This window comes from Ostrea edulis, chromosome 1, assembly GCF_947568905.1.
Source record: "Ostrea edulis chromosome 1, xbOstEdul1.1, whole genome shotgun sequence".
NCBI classification, from domain to species: Eukaryota; Metazoa; Mollusca; class Bivalvia; order Ostreida; family Ostreidae; genus Ostrea; species Ostrea edulis.
This window is the reverse complement of record NC_079164.1, coordinates 56011647-56029131: the sequence shown is the minus strand read 5'-3', so window position 1 is coordinate 56029131 and position 17485 is coordinate 56011647. Positions and strand designations below refer to the sequence as shown.

The following is a 17485-nucleotide window of genomic DNA, read 5'->3' as shown; positions in this document are numbered from 1 at the left end:
ATTTTAAAGTGCACATTTACAAAACAACAGAAACATATCATTTATGTGCTATGACTTTGAAAAACTAAAACCAATAATAAATCAATGAATTCAATCGAAATTTTTAATTAAAAAATTTTTTGGGGGTTCAGGCCAAACATTTTTTTAGAGGCCAAATTTGAGGCCAGGCCAACTTTTGAGGCCAGGCCAAAATTTGGTATGGAGCATAGTTAGAGGCCAAAATTGGGGCCAGGCCAACTTTGAGGCCAGGCCAGGCCAATGGGGCCAGGCCAGGTTTTATAGTATGCCGTCTTTTTGAAGTAAACATGTGTAACAACGATCAATGAAAATAATATTTTAATGCAGCGTTTATTAGAATGTTCAACAGTTTACAATGAAAAGTAGAAGTGTTTGTGTATTTAGATTTTATTCACGTGGTTTCTTTGGATCTGAGGGCGAGAGGAAATCGTGAGCTAGGCTGGGGCACTTTAGTAAGTAAAGCTGTTGAGATTTATTACATTCAATATGGCTCCAAAGAAAAGAGACTGTGCTTGTGAATGCTGGGTACCGCATCATGTCGAGGTACTTTCAATTATGTTTGTCTAGCAGTAGGCGATTGATTCCTTATTGATGATAATAGTGTGGACATCTCTTTGTTTTCTTGTCGTAATTAGGCCTTGTTATTGATCGAGTTGATATTTTTATGGCCGGTAACTTGCATTATATGTCAGTGGGGGCAATATCATTTTAATTTTGCTATAAAAGAAATTCTAAATAAATACAGAATAACAAGTTATACGCTTTATTTCATGCGTCGATATGCAAAAACACAAAAAATATGTCATTCAAGCGGGGACAGTGTCAAAAGTAGTTCGGACCGGAAGTGCTTTATCAAACGGGCGTATGATAAAGCTACAATCGGATCACGCGCTCTTCCTTTTCCGTAACCGGTAAGAAGACTCGGATGTGAATCGGCACAAGAATTACATCAAATAGATGCATTTCTTCATCGGAAGCGCACCTGTGGATGAGGTTAAAAGGCCAGAACCGAATCCCAGTATATTATGTTATTCATATTTTCACCACAGATTCAGTTTTAGTATCATTAACTCTAATACATAAACATATAAGTGGAAATTTATAGTGGTAGAATACCTTAGATATCCATGATATCTTGGATGCATTTGAAAGCTCACGTTTCATATCGTAACGTACGACTGTGACATTATAGTTACATTTGTGTACACATTGCAACTGACTCTGATGCATGCGTCGATCCACATACAAGGTTCATTTGCGGTTACGGAAATAGCCGAGTAGTTATGATTGATAAAGCTAATGCTTTATCTCACTTGCAGTATACACCACATGTATGAGATAAAGATAATTATGCACTGGATTCTATAGTACAAGTCATACAGATGCATGTTTATGTATGTATTTAAATGATTTCTGGTGAGGTGATGAAATGGATGTAAAGTGTTTCATAGACCTGCATTATTGGTGTGTTTGTGGCACTTGTTAGTTAGTGTATGTGGTTATGTGTATTTTTCTTTTTTGTCCAGTTGTTTGTTTGTTCCTTTCTATTATTATTTGACATACATGTATGTATCAAACTATTGATTTGTTTCATTTTAGTTGTATTCTAAAAAAATATTTCATACACTATTAAACTGGAACACAACAGTAAGTTAGTTGCGTAATAACAATTGAACACTTTTTACCGAATACTACCATTTTCACATTTTCTACCAAAACTTGACAGATTTCCAAAAATATTCTTCTCTACAACATCACATCTGTAAGGAAAAAAATTGCATAGTCATGTAGAGCATTTCATGATCCAGGGTGGAGGCCGGAGCGGAGCGGATCAGAAACCCTTGATTTGGGAAGATGGGTGGGGGCCAAACTGGGTATAGAGTGTGTATGTGTAAAATATTTGAATAACATAGCCTTTAATGCTATTGATTGATTGTATCTTGTTTAACGTTCCTCTCGATAATTTTAATTCATATTGAGATGTCACCAAGACCGATGAAGGGCTTCAAATTTAGGCCTTTGTTCAGCGCATACGGCAGTGAGGGTTCTTTAGCGTGCCACACCTACTGTGACATGGGACATCCGTTTTTAAAGACATCTCCGAGGACCCGTGACATTCACACCCGATGCCGAGAGTTTGGCGATGGAACTGTCACTACCTGTTTTAACGACCTAGGTCTGTCGCAGCCGGGATTCGAACCCCGACCGTCCTCATACAGGGCGAACACTTTACCTCTAGACCACCGCAGCGGTGGTAATGCTATTAATACTAAATTCTGATTATAGATATTTAAAAAGAACAGGTGTCCTTTACCAAAATTGTAAATTTCATGATCCAAGGACATGCAGGGTTTTAGTTCCGGGTGGGACCAAAATTATTATAGTGACCATTGTTTTTAACAACATCTCGCATATAAAGTTTACATTTCAACATGTTGAAAAGTTTCAGGACATGGTTTCCAATCAATATTTGTTATTTCCTTACAGAAAATGTATTATTTAGTTGTGCGAAAATAAAGAATAATGCATGAACTTTTTTTTTTACTGTTGTTCCTGCTCATTAACATTACATACAAAATTCATGAATTCAGCTTAGCACTTTTCAGTACTTTGATTACTTATTAGATCCAAGGACTTGTGAACACGTTGGAATGGGAAAAAAAATATTTTTTTCTAAATTTCGGAAATAAAAGAAAAATATGCAAAAATCGTATCGTCACGGATTAATCGAAGTTCATTGATTCATTGCTCTATTAAATTCATTGAAACTGAATATGAAATTATGGCGTCTGTTTCGCTATTTTTGTACATTCATTCTGAGTGTTGTTAAAAATACATGTACATTTGCAATTTGTATATTCCAGGCCTCTTTCCAAAGACAGATGTTAAATAAACCTATACATTTTATATAGATATGTACGTGTATGAAAACAGACAAAATGATTTAAAAAAATTCTCGTCAGGAAAGATTGAAACATTTTGGGCGGGGAGAGGGTTGTGAACGGTCTGCACGAAACGATAGGCATGACCTGCACGCTTTGATTTTTCGGCATTATTTGTTTCATCCTGCATGGGGTTAGTTTAAACATTAAGGCATAGTTTAATGACTAATGAACATGTTGGAATAAAAGGAAATGAATATTTTTTTAACTTCGAAAATAAAGGGGAAAAATGCATAAACTGTATCGTCATGGAATATTGATTATTCAACTTTATTTATTCATTGCTCTATTAAATTCATTGAAAAAATCGCGTCTGTTTCACTATTTTTGTACATTCAATCTGAGTGCCGTTAAAACACGTGTGTAATTTGTATATTCCAGGCCTCTTCTCAAAGACAGATGTTGAAAAACCTATACGACCTACACAGATAAAATGATTTAAAAAATTCTCGTAGGGTAAGACTGGAACATATTCTCGGGCTGGAAGGGGGGGGGGGGGTGTTGCGCATCTAGACATCGTATTAGCCATTCGATAAGAACATGTCACCTTAGATAAGAAGAGAAAATATAAAACAAAAAGAAACAATCAAAATATGATTGAAATAGATTGAGAAATAAATTAAACATATAAATGAATAGATAAAACAAATAATGACTAACTACAGTACTGATCAACAGATATGTGAGCGGATCTAACATCCAATTCTAATTTGATTGTTGCTATTGCCTCAATTTTAAACCTATAGAAAACTGCATTCATTTTTGAGAGACAAAAGATATGAATACCTCTTTTGTCATATTTCAATTGCGCCCGCCGATTTTCACACCTTCTGTACAAATATTAATTTCAAATACCCGGATTAGCTGACCTCTATTGTGGTAAAAAAAAAAAAAAAAAAAAAAAGCCCCTTGGAGTTTGCGTAGAATATACAATTTATACACAGGTCGGTCTTTGCAGTTCCGATAAACAATTTTGATGAAAATAGTTTTTTATTCAAAAAGAGAAACTTGATCATACAAATGTAACAAGACAATTATTCCTATATATACCCCAACAAAATTAATAATAATAACTAGGGTAGAGATATACATATGTCTCTGCACTTGCTAGAAAATATACCAAGGGTGATACAATGGTATCGGATTTTGCTCTGCCTGGTGGTTTTATAATAAACTGTTCTTTCAATTATTTGCAGATTTTCACTGTTGAAAGCCTACATTATGAAATAATTGCTCAAATTCCCAACAATGTTTACCTGTCCTACATCCCATGCCGAAATAAATTGCACGGTCTGTATGTTTCTAAGGGCGTACATGGTTTGAACGATCTGCGCGTTTATATGGGTGTGGCTTGATCATGCACAGAACAATTCTTGCACGAATCGATTTGCACGGAATGGTGAACGGTCTGAATCGATATGCACGGAATGCTGAACGGTCTGCACGAAACGCTGAACGGTTTGCACGGAACGCTGAACGGATTGCACGAAACGCTGAACGGTCTGCATGGAACAGTGAGCGGTTTGCACGAAACGAAACGCTTTGGAGGTGTAGTAGCACGCTTCAGGGTCTGTATAATGAACTTTAAAAGTTGATCCTTGATTGTTCATGTGTAGTGAAAATTAAAATTGACCAGACTATGTATTTATCTACTGTCGGATAAATATGCAGTACTCTATAGTACATGTAATACACCGCAGCATAAACTCCGCTCACCATGGTTTCGTCATAGCAACAACAGAGACTCGGACAAAGAAAGTAAACAATTAATGGCGGTGCCTGCAAACGCTTTTGAGATAATCCCAGTCGAACTTTTGTTAGTTTACTTTAAAAGTGTCACCATTTCATCCCGTATGAAAGAGAGGGGTTGATTTTTATTATTCATGGATATTCATATACTTTCAAATTATTTCATTCCACTGACAAAAATGTAGAAACCACATTGAAATGTTAGACCTAACGTTAGGCTGACGATCCTCAGGTTTTGTATATGAATGCTTGTGTCATTGATGATTGTCAATGCTCTTAACAAGCAGGCTGTTGAGATTTGTTTTCATACATTTACATGTATTAAATACTTACATTTCTTGGTCAGTAGATTGATTAAAAATTGATAAACATATCGTAATGATCAGCATAAACAAAAAGTCACCGTCTCTGTAAATTCGATATATCAACCACTTACAGACTGAATACTTGTTCAGAGGTAGGGTATTAAAATGAATTCACACCAATTCTTCTATTTTGAATAATTAGACCTATAATCAAGGCCCTATAATAGATTGCAGTACTTGTCTGTATTTAGCTACATGCATTCTGTAAAATACAAACGGTAACAACTATACTTGTATGGGCCTAATGATATTATATATGAATAATTTTGTTCAATAGACTCTTTTGAACATATGCTCATACATGTAGCAGCATTGGTATGAACTGTGCAGCAATGTAAACAGTGGTGGATCTAAAGGGCCCGCCCCCTCTCCTTTTTGTGACCAAAAATAAAAATAGTAGTAGAACAGTAAAAGTATAAGATTTGACATTATGCATACAAACAAGTGCATAAAGATATAAACAAATCAATTATTTGTTGTTAATATGCAGTGATTTTATCATGAATAAAGAATTATAGTTGTAATAGAATAATAACCCATAAAAGTAACCCAATGACAATTAAAGATGTGCAACCCCCTCCCCCTTGAAAAACGATGCTACATGTATGTACGTGAATTGTAAAGGTCTGCAAAACACCTTATCGTAGTCCATATAAACGTATCCACATTATTTTGTGGGCATTTGGCTGATTTTGAGGCCTGTAACATAAGGCAATCCATGGCATACACTTCTACAAGTTTATCTTTTGTTGATGGAAATGGTATGAATTTGGCTCCATTAAATTTGCAGATTCCAGAGAATTCGTTGTCGTCATGTGACGTGCGTTGTGCGTTTACAATTGGAACATTTTTAACTTCTTCTTGATAACTACCAGTCCAATTCATTTCAAATTTGGTATGAAGGATCTTTGGGACAAGGGGGACATAAATTGTAAATTTCAGGACTCCAGCTTCCCATGGTCCCTAAGGGCAGGACTAAGACTGCCCAAAATTTACCAATTTTCAAAAAACTAAATGCATAGTAATGAGAGCAGGAAGGCCTCTACCAAAATTGTAAATTTCATGATCCCCAGGGTAGGGGTTTTGACCCCAGGTTGGGGCCAAACTTGGTATATAGTGTTTATGTGTAAAACACTCAAATAACAACTTCTTTAGTGCTATTGATACTAAATTGAAACTAAATGGATATTTAGAACAAGGGACGTTATTGGCCAAAATTGGCCGCGCTTTAAAAACCGATCATATTTTGCAAATAGAAAGGTGAGAATTTTCTCGTTTCATTCATATATAACATGTACCATTTACTTGTTGCTGATATTGAGAAAATAACGTTACAATATTGCATTGTTAACTCTGACGCTATCTTCCGACAGTCGCTTTTTCGGAACGACATCATCGACCTTATAGGATTTACAGTCCCCTGATTCTTCTAGAATATTTTTCGAAAAATTACAATTTTAACTTTTTATATAAAAATACTCATTGAGATCAAAGACTATTGAAAACTGGCATGGTATGGAAAATACATTATTCATTTACATGTAACTTTATCGTGGTCATAGACATTTTGTGTTAATTAGAGTGAGGAAAATAATGCTTGTATTTGTCAAAAATTGTTGAGTAGAACGCAATCATATTTTCGAAGGTGCTGTTCGATGTCCTCCTATTCAAATGAAATATGGAAAATAGAATGGCTCTTGAATTTTCTTTTTCCTGTAATTTTTTTTGGGGTGGGGGTGGGGGTCATAAATATAAGCACTTCGATTAAAAACGTCGATTGAGTCGGATAAAATTACTTGTTATGCCATGTACACCAAGGACTATATAACAGGTCTGCTTACATGTGTATGCAATATACATGTTACAGTACATACGAATAAAATGTGTCTTTATTTACAAAATATATTGAATAAAGTGTGGTAAATGTACATGTACTAAACGATACAAATTTATGTTGCATGAATGGGTTATCATTTTCTTGGGTACAGCAAAACACGTCAAGTAATATGCATGTAACTTCAGATGGTAAATTTCATATAGCAAATGTATTTAAAAACCTCACAAAAATGCGTCCGTGTTTATATCTTTACATTCCCCTAAATGATCAACAAAGAGTAGTTCCAACTCTCTCTCTCTCTCTCTCTCTCTCTCTCTCTCTCTCTCTCCATATAGTGTTCATCTTTGATAAATGAAAATTACATCAGTCAGTGGGCATGCCATTGTATACGGCGACATTCAGTCTAAATCTAGAACGGACTCTGGGAAGTTGTTTGAGTACATGTATAGACAATGTGGTATATTTAACTGCTTTTCCCAGGCACTTATTTTCATATGCGAATAAGGATATATTGAGTGAAACACCCCCACCCCATCCCTATTCTTGATAGTAGTATTGAATGAGAAAAAAATAGCCTTAAAATTATGAATTGAACCCATGTAGGGAAGGATAACCAACCTCCCACCCCACCCCACCCCAGACGATTTAAGAATTCGAAGATCAGGCAGAAAGGTTTTTTTCAATTGTTAATTAACTACCAACTTATCCTTCGAACCCCCCCCCCCCCCCCCCCCCCCCCCCCCCCCCCCGATAAATGATGCTACGTGTCTGTTTTCAAGAGACAGTATATGTAACTGCAACATACCTTTTTTAAAAATGAATTTGATAAATATCATGCATGTATTTTCATTTTTCAATGTGCGGGCCAGGCCTATCGAGAACACTTTGACGAGAGAGAGAGTGAGAGGTGTCTACATCACGTTACGGTTATACTCCAGTTTTCCTAATCATGGAGGGGGCATACGTCAATACTAATATAAACTTTTAGTAACAATCATCACAACACATATATTATATATTTTAAATAAGATTGATCAAAGTTGAAGTGTCATTAGGCTGGTCAAGTTGTTCACCCCCCCCCCCCCCCCCCCCCCCCCCCCCCCCCCCCCCCCAAAGTGGAGGGGCAACTCCTCCTCGATACTACGGTGTCTGAATATTTATATCTATACATGTACATCCTGCCCAATTACCTTTGTTATATATGTGTACCTGTAAATGTGCATCTATTACATATATATAAGTCGTTGTGGCCGAGTGGACTTACGCACTGGTTTGACAATCTTGCTAGGCGGTGGGTGCCGTACGTCGCTGGTTCGACTCCGGGCTGGGGGGGAAATTTTCAGTACCTAGTTGTGATTATTTAGTGCTTTATATATATATATATATATATATATATATATATGATCCCGTAGGGATCCGGGTTTGAGTAGGTCCTCAGTACTCCTTGCTTGTCGTAAGAGGCGACTAAGATCCTTCGGATGAGACCGCAAAAACTGAGGTCTCGTGTCACAGCAGGTGTGGCACGATAAAGATTGCTCCGATCATAGGCCTAAATTGTGCAACCCTTCACCGGCAGTGGTGAGGTCGCCATGAGTGAAACATTCTCAAGAGGGGCGTTAAACAATATTCAATCAATCAATCATATGCGATATAGAAAAAAATCTGCCACAACAATGGTCGAAGTTTCAAATCGATCATAGGTTTTCGACGTTTTAAAGAAACCACATCTCACTGGAAGATATAAATAATGATTTGCCGTTATTTTATTTTTAATTTAAACCGTTTTAAGAACCTTTGGAATCAATATCTAATTACTAATATAGTAATATTTAATTTCAACATGCATCATATATACATGCATGTACGTTAAAATTGATGTAAGGAAACTGCTTTTTAAAAAAACCGCACAAACACGTCAATATTATTAGCAACAAGTTTTATGCATTATATTTGATATATTTGTATTAAAGATAGTTTAAAATTTAGCGAAAAAAGTAAGAGACATCCCAACTATCTAGCTCTTGAGATATAACGTATCAGTACCCATTTTTGCCGAAAATGAACGAATTTTGGTCCAATTTTTGTAAAAAGAAAATAAATTCGAGTTATTAAAGGTCTATTCGTGTCTTTGATATTATTTAATTTTTAAATTCAATTTATTCTTAAATAATCTTATTTTGAAAAGCCAAACATATTCCCGTGACCTTTAAAAACGAAAGTAGAATAATTTCCATTCATCATGCGGTGGATTTTTGATCCGCCTCCGTGACTCGAGAGGCAGACATCATCTGCATTTATTAGGTGCAGATTTTTATGGCAAACTAGGTAAAGCATTAATTGTTTGACTGGACATAGATGTATTTATTAAATCGCAAAGTAAGTAAAAGTTTATGAGGTTAAATGATGGAACAGTTTGCTTCAGTTCTATAACATGCAAAATATTGACCTTGCGTAACGAAAACGGCCGATTTCCGCATTCATTCTTTTTTAAAATTCATATTGTTTGCAGCCAATAACCGACACCATATTGATAATGAAAGAAAAATATTAATGGATAATTAAACATGCAAAATATGAATCTGGTTGTTGCATGCAAAAGTATTATTATTTTTCAGTTCTATAACATGCAAAATATTGACTTTGCGTATCGAAAATAGCCGATTTCTGCATTCATTCTTTTTTTAAATTCATATTGTTTACAGCCAACAACCGACACCATAATGATAATGAAAGAAGAATATCAATGGATAATTAAACATGCAGAATATAAATCTGGTTGTTGCATGCAAAACAAATTTTTTTCAGTTCTATAACATGCAAAATATTGACTTTGCGTATCGAAAACAGCCGATTTCGCATTCATTCTTTTTTAAGAATATGAAAGTTCAAAAACTGAAGAAAAGAAACCTCAGCGGTATATAGCCAATAACGTCCCTTGTCCTTAGTCATAATCTTTTGATGTTTTATGTTTAATAACCTGTTATATTATGTAAAGCCTTTCATCAGTGTATGCACTTTTGAGGGCAGTGAAGTTTTAAGAACACATCTGGTTTCATACTGTTGCTGAACATTAGAATTTAGCTTAGATATTCAGAACAGGAAAATTTTTTCTAGATTTCATAGCCCTTGGAAGTAGTGATACTTAAATTCACTAGTACTCAGGTGACTGATAAGGCCTGTGGGCCTCTTGTTTTTAATCATTTCTCATACAAAAATATATGTACAGTGCATATACTTTATTATTGACGCATGATCATTCGATTCATTTCTGTGTTACTATACAAAAAAATGGCGGATGTCTGATGTTTGTCTGAGGCTCGTCATGGTGGGTGGAGCTTATTTTTTCAGTGCATTTCATTAGTCAAAATATAAAGTCACGGACTTCTGTGGATCGATGTATTATATTACAGAAAAAATATAGGTTTGGAAATGATTGAAAAAGAACATCTAGGATGCTTACTGGGCATATTTGGACTTTCTTCTGTCTTAATCTGTGAGACAAATGGCATAGGGGAGATTGAGGGGATGCCAATCTTAATTACAGCGCTCCTAATTATCGCTCTTCTCCCAGAGGGGGGATTGAGAGGAAAGCCAATTTTCATTATCACTTGCGCTATCCCCTTGGGTAAACATTGATGTTGTTTAGAATTTAATTATGGGACGTAATATAATTTAAAATATCAAAAATAAGTATTCATGTCAATTCTAAAACAGATAAAAGAAATTACACTAAATATCAAATTTATTCACACATTTATTTTTTTAAAAATCCGTCACATATGCCAACTCCCGAACCATAGTGCTCCCAAAACGTCACGCACCCATCAAGAATTCACAAATTTCTTTTCCGAAAATCCCAACTCCCAAACCGTCATCACCGAAATCCCGGATCGTTGTCACCGAACTGTTGACGCTAAACTCCAGAACCGTCGCATATGTCAACTCCCGAAACGTCGCAAACCCATTGAGCATGTGTACTATACATAAACAAACAACATGGCAGGCATACCGAACGTAAACCAGAGTTTGCTGGTATAACTCTCAGCTGAAATATATTGGTTGATGGGAAAAGTATCGTGTCAAGCAGAATTTCCATGGACTCGATAGACAATATAGGCCGTAAATGTTTCACAAATTAAATAAATATTTTAAAGTCAATAAATTTTGTGTTAAAAAATAAATCGACATACAGTAAAACTTGAATATAGCGAACACGGATATAGCGAAATTACGGCTATAGTGAAGTGAAATTGATTTCCCTGGCAAATTCTTTATATATTCTATAGAAAAATATGCGTCTATAACGAACACGGATATAGCGAATTTATGGATATAACGAAGTAAATTCCTATTCCCCTTGAATTAAAAATGAACGTAAAATCACCTTTTATAGCGATTTTTTTCATTTTAAACTCATTGTGATTTTTAACAATTGCTCTCCTTTGCCATAAAGGATCCACCCTTATTACGAAATTTCTGTTTGTATTTTTTCAAAAGAGGTTGTTAACACAAAACAATACTTGCACATGCGTTTAGCAAATATATTATCGGTATTGTTTACTATTCTTGAATTTGAAGTTTGATTGCATGTATTTTATCGTACAATCTTTTATTTGTGTAAAACAACAAGTAAATGACAACTGCGATAGACTGTTTGTATGTATTGCACATAATTTTTTTGACATTTTTCTTTCGACATGTGCTTGCGTGACTTAATAATCCATCAAGATAAATTATCATATATAAATCAGTGTGTATATTTCTTGTATAAAAATATTTCTTTTCGAAAATATATAGGCTTAATTTCTCTTAGAGACAATACAAACCCCAAGTATATCGATTGCTGCTTTCTTATACAACTGATATACATGTAGAACAAATCAGTTTTATAACGAATTCGTTATATTTGAATTATGGATTCGCTAAAAACGTATAGCAAATTACGCTTATAGCGAATTTTTATAGAGTGTCCGCAGAAATTCACTATATCAGAGTTTTACTGTATTCCATCCTGATCCCATTCTGATTAAAATTAGATGTTAGATCCGCTCACATACTTGCTACACAAATATCTAGCAACATCCCATAGAGGGTCACGTCAGAGGTCAAATTTGCATGAAAAACTAAACAATCAATGCAAAGGCGGAAGTGTCGTCGGCATCCAGTGAGAATCCTCATTGTATACTGTATTTGGTTACTTATTAAAGATGGCGACCGATGAAGAAATGGAAGCTATTAAAACCGCTTTGAAGATATTTGATCTCGAGGCTTTGAAAAATGAACAAGAACAGATACTTAAATGTCTTCTTTTTTGTAGAAACAAAAAACACACGATAAACAAGACACGATCGTGGGTGCCGCCATTTTTTTTTCTTCCTTACGTAAACAATGCATGGAATTGTGGGATAATACCCTATCAATACAAAGCAGGAAATATGAATGGCTGTTGCAAATTTGACCTCTGGCATGATCCTCTATGGGATGTTGTTAGATGTTTGTGAAGCGAGTATGTGAGCGGATCTAACATCTAATTTTAATTAGATTGTCCAGACCCACTCTAAAGTATTGAAATTCCATATGGGTTTGATTTCTGTATTCATTAATTACGTGAATTTTAAAGTTTAAGTGCAGGCCTGGGTCAACTTCAAAAACACGCAAGATCTATTCAAAGTAACGTGCCACACAAACAAGAAACCTTAGATAAGGCCACAATTAAACAATATGTAAAATAATTGTTGGTTTGGCGTTGCCAACCCACATTTAGATATCACAAAATAGTTTTATTTAAGGTCAATTTGTTTTTATCTCACCTGAGCTGAAAGCTCAAGTGAGCTTTTCTGATCGCCCGTTATCTGCCGTCTGTCCATCTGTAAACTTTTCACATTTTCGACTTCTTCTCCAAAACCACTGGACCAATTTCAACCAAACATGGCCAAAAGCATCCTTGGGTGAAGGGCTTGCAAGTTTATACAAAGGGGAGATAATCACAAAAATACAAAAATATGGTGGGGTCATTTAAAAATCTTCTTCTCAAGAACCTCTTAGCCAGAAGAGCTGAAATTTACAAGAAAGCTTCCTGACATAGTGCAAATTCACATTTGTTAAAATCATGGCCCCTGGGGGTGGGATTGGGTCATAATAGGGAATCAAAGTTTTACACGCAAATATATAGGTAAAATCTTCTTCTCAATAACCACTGGGCTAGGAAAGTACAAATTTACATGAAAGTTTCCTTAAATAATGCAGATTCAAGTTTGTCAAATTCATGGCCCCCAAGGGTAGGATGGGGCCACAATAGGGGATCAAAGTTTTACATGCAAATATTCTGGTAAAATCTTTAAAGAGCTTCTTCTCAAGAACTAATGGGCCAGGAAAGTACAAATTTTCATGAAAGCTTTCTGACATATTGCAGATTCAAGTTTGTTAAAATCGTGATCCCCGGGGGTAGGATGGGGCCGCAATAGGGGATCAAAGTTTTACATACAAATATATATAGAAAATCTTTAAAGATCTTCTCAAGAACCACTGGGCCAGAAAAGTTAATATTTACATGAAAGCTTCCTGATATAGTGCAGATTCACATTTGTTGAAATCATGGCCATCGGGGGTTGGATGGGGTCCACAATAGGGGATCAGATATACAGAGAAAATCTTTGAAAATCTCCTTCTCAAGAATCACTGGGCCAAAGAAGTTTACATTTTACATGAAAGCTTCCTGACATAGTGCAGATTCAAGCTGGTAAAAGTCATTGCCCCCGGGGGGTAGGTTGGGGCCACAATAGGGATCAGAGTTTTACGTACGAATATAATTGTAGGGAAAATCTTAAAATATGGGCCTAGGTGACTCAGGTGAACGATGTGGCCCATGGTCCTCTTGTTGTAATGTCCCGCCATCACAAAAAAATGATAATAATTTTCCTGCTTACCGACCCAGTAGTTTCAGGTGTGGGTCGGCAATGCCAAAGTAACAATCATTTGATTGAGACCTTGGGTTGATATTTTATGCATTGGGGGGAAAAAATCACAATAATGCAATTAAGTCACACATATGATGAGCATATTTTGTACTGATGATGGTAACCCTCTATTACAGCCAGAGTTCTCGGACAAACCTTTGGACTCCCAAGAGAAGGTTGATTCTTGGTTGAAGTACTATGAGATGGATGCCATTCTTGTATGTGTTGGGGAGCTAGTATCTCATGACCCTGTAAGTAATGTTATGCATTTTATATTTGAATATTTACATTTTCATTGTTTTTACCTTCTATATATTTTAACAGGGACTGTTACAGATGTTCCCCAAACGTCCCCCATTTAAAAAGCAGTGTCATTGTGGTTCAGGACAATATATCATCTTAAATTCTTAGTTTTTGGCTGGGTTGCACAACATGCATCTGGCTTATAGTATGTTGAAGGGCGGGCGTCCTTGTAATAGGGTATACTTACTTTGTGTAATCAACTCCTCTCACACCTCTAACTTAACATTCCTCAAACTTTGTACAGTTTTTATGGACACATTATGGCCAGAAAAGTTGACATTTACATGAATTAAAGCTTCCTGACATAGTGTAGATTCAAGTTTGTTCAAATTATGGTACCTTCGGTTAGGGTGGGGCCCACAATAGGGGATCAAAGTTTTACATGTGAGTATATTAGGGAACATCTTTAAAAATATTCTTTTCAAGAACCACTGGGCCAGAAAAGTTCAAATTTATATGAAAGCTGCCTGACATAGTTCAGATTCACCTTTGATTAAATCATGGTCCCCAGGGGTAGGGTGAGGCCACAATAGGGGATCAAAGTTTTATAAATATATTTTGAAAATCTTCAAAATTTACTCCAGAACCATTGGACCAAAGAAGTTTAGATATACATGAAAACTTTCTGACATAGTGCAGATTCAAGTATCTTAACATCATGGCCCCCCGAGGGTAGGGTGGGGCTACAATAGGGGATCAGAGTTTTACATACAAATATATGGGAAAATTTGAGAGATTTTCAAAGATTTTTCCTATATATTTGTATGTAAAACTTTGATCCCCTATTGTGGCCCCACCCTACCCTCGGGGAGTTTACATCTGCATGAAAGCTTCCTGACATAGTTCAGTATCAAGTTTCTTAACATCACGGTGCAAAAGGTAGAATGGGGCCACAATAGGGGATCTGTATTACATACAAATATATATGGAAAATCATCAAAAATCTTGTCAAGAACCACTGGGCCAGAGAAGTTTACATTTACATTAAAGCTTCCTGACATAGTGCAGATTCAAGTTTGTACAAATCATGGCTCGAGGGAGTAGGTTGGGGCCACAATAGGGATAAAAGTTTTACATGTGAATATATCGGGAAAAATCTTTAAATATGAGCCAAGGTAACCCAGGTGAGTGATGTGAACCATAGTCCTCTTATTTCTCAAGAAACTTTTTATAGAACATATAGATCAAAAGTTGTTCAGTTTCCAAAAATCTGTCGAACTATTTATTAAAATAAGCCAACAGGCCTGGACAGCTGAATTAATGTCCCACTTAATAACTTTTTCTAGAGAAACTTTGAAATAGCATATTTAAAAAAATTTGTTCAGTTTATTGAGATTTACATATGATGTCATCAAAAGTCGAAAAATAGGCCCAAGTGCCTCATGGCTCACCTAAACAGCCAAGTTAGTGTTCAAAATTATAAATCTTTTTTCGAAAAAATAAAATTCAATATGACATATTTAACAAAAGTTAGTGTTCTCTATAAACGATGTCAAAAATAGGCTCACAAAGTTTCTAAAGTCATTTGGCCCAAAATATCAATGATTTCACTTGGAGCTCAAACCCTGGCATTCAAATAAGGAATGGATTAGCAAACCCAAAATCCGCTCAGTTTGATCAGCAAAATGATTTGTGTCATATGACGAGAGCTAGAAGTTGGCATAAAATTGCAAAAATGCCATTTCAATGAAAATATCCACAAATTTAGGTGGTTTTCCTTTCAGAAAACATACAGCGCATGCGTCAAGCAAATTCATATTCAAGTACGTTTTTCATCTTAATATAATACACAATATATATCATTTTCATTTTACTCGACAAATGCGCACATCTTTTCCTGTTTGACATTTGACAGTTTTCAGGCTTATTTTGAAAAAACGCAGGAAATGTCTTATTCATGATGTCATAATGCTATCCAATTAGGAATATCATTCTGATTTTGTTGACATAGTATACCTGGCATATATTTTATTTTCTTAAAACGCTGATTAAGGTTAATTCCAGACAAATTTTATAGAGAGAAAATTTTGGGGCCTTTTTATGGCCCACATGATTATTATTGTTTTTCTTACCGATTTTGTGCACAATATTTCTCGTAAACGGCTCGATAGATGTTCATGAAACTTTCTGGAAAGATGCATCTTAAGATGAACTAAATTGTGGGGTTTTTTGTTGTTTTTTCTTTTTTTCGATTTTCCAGTCACAAGTTACGGTGGATTTTGCTTGTCTAGAATGTGGTTTTTCCAGTTCGTTTTCTCATAAATGGTTAATTGTTGTCTTGAAACTTTTAGGTATGATAAATGGTCACTTGTAAATGTGACATACATCTTCCAATTTTGCCGTCACTTCCATTGTCCAGGATCCGGGTTAGAATATGTCCTCAGTACCCCTTGTTTGTTGTAAGAGGCAACTAAATGCTGCGGTCCTTCGGATGAGACTGCGAAAACTGAGGTCCCATGTCACAGCAGGTGTGGCGCACGATAAAGATCCCTCCCTACTCAAAGACCATAAGCGCTGAGCATATGCCTAAATTTTGCAGCCCATCACCAGCAATTGTAATGTCTCCATATGAGTGAAAAATTCTCATTCAGGACCATAAACAATATACAATCAACTGGAAGTAGTTTAAAATTATGCAATTTTTTATTTTGTTCACAATATAGTTTTAAAGAGTGTTTCAAGCCATACCATTCCCACCTGAAGTTGGTTCTTCCAAACCGGAAGTAGTAAAAACAAGTTATTTTCATCGTTTCGATAATTCCAGCATGCTCAATGTGGAATTTTCAGTTCTTTTAAGGACTTTTGAGATACCGGAACTGAATGAAAAAGAATCGGATGTTTTTTAAAATTGATAGATGTCATCTCCTACACGTTTTTATACGCCCGTCTTTAGACGGGACGTATTATGGTACAGCGATGTCTCTACGTCCGTCTGTCCGTCCGTCCGTCCGTCCGTTCGGGGTTTTCTCTTTATAATTTCATTTCCCTTTCACATATCATGCTGAAACTTGCTGTGTAACTTCTTTGTGGGTCACTCTAGATCATACTGCAATTTTGATCCATTTCGACCTTTTTTCCAGGAGTTTTGCCCCTTTATTTGGAAATAATTATTATATGGAGGGTACATAATTTGTCTGCCCTATTCCTCCCACAGGTTTCAAGTGAGAGCCTTCTTATTTTGTGGAGTGTTTGTATGGGTATTGAAAATGTGCATGTGGGATGGATTTTGATTTTCTACAATTTTGTCCGTCTGTCTGTCTGTCCATCTGTCCGGACCTTGTGGGCAGAATACAGACTGAACCATAAGCCCTAGGA

The 17485-nt window shown here is 35.8% G+C and overlaps 1 protein-coding gene across 3 annotated transcripts in view; it reads left to right on the top strand.

The window, feature by feature from the left end:
- Window positions 1–17485, top strand: part of LOC130051844 (ester hydrolase C11orf54 homolog) — a 227025-nt gene that overhangs the window by 197147 nt on the left and 12393 nt on the right. For all 3 annotated transcript variants that reach the window (XM_056154788.1, XM_056154790.1, XM_056154791.1), the window contains one exon: window positions 14005–14118. In XM_056154788.1, coding sequence (XP_056010763.1) covers window positions 14005–14118 — 114 coding nt within the window. The remainder of the gene's footprint in view (window positions 1–14004; window positions 14119–17485) is intronic.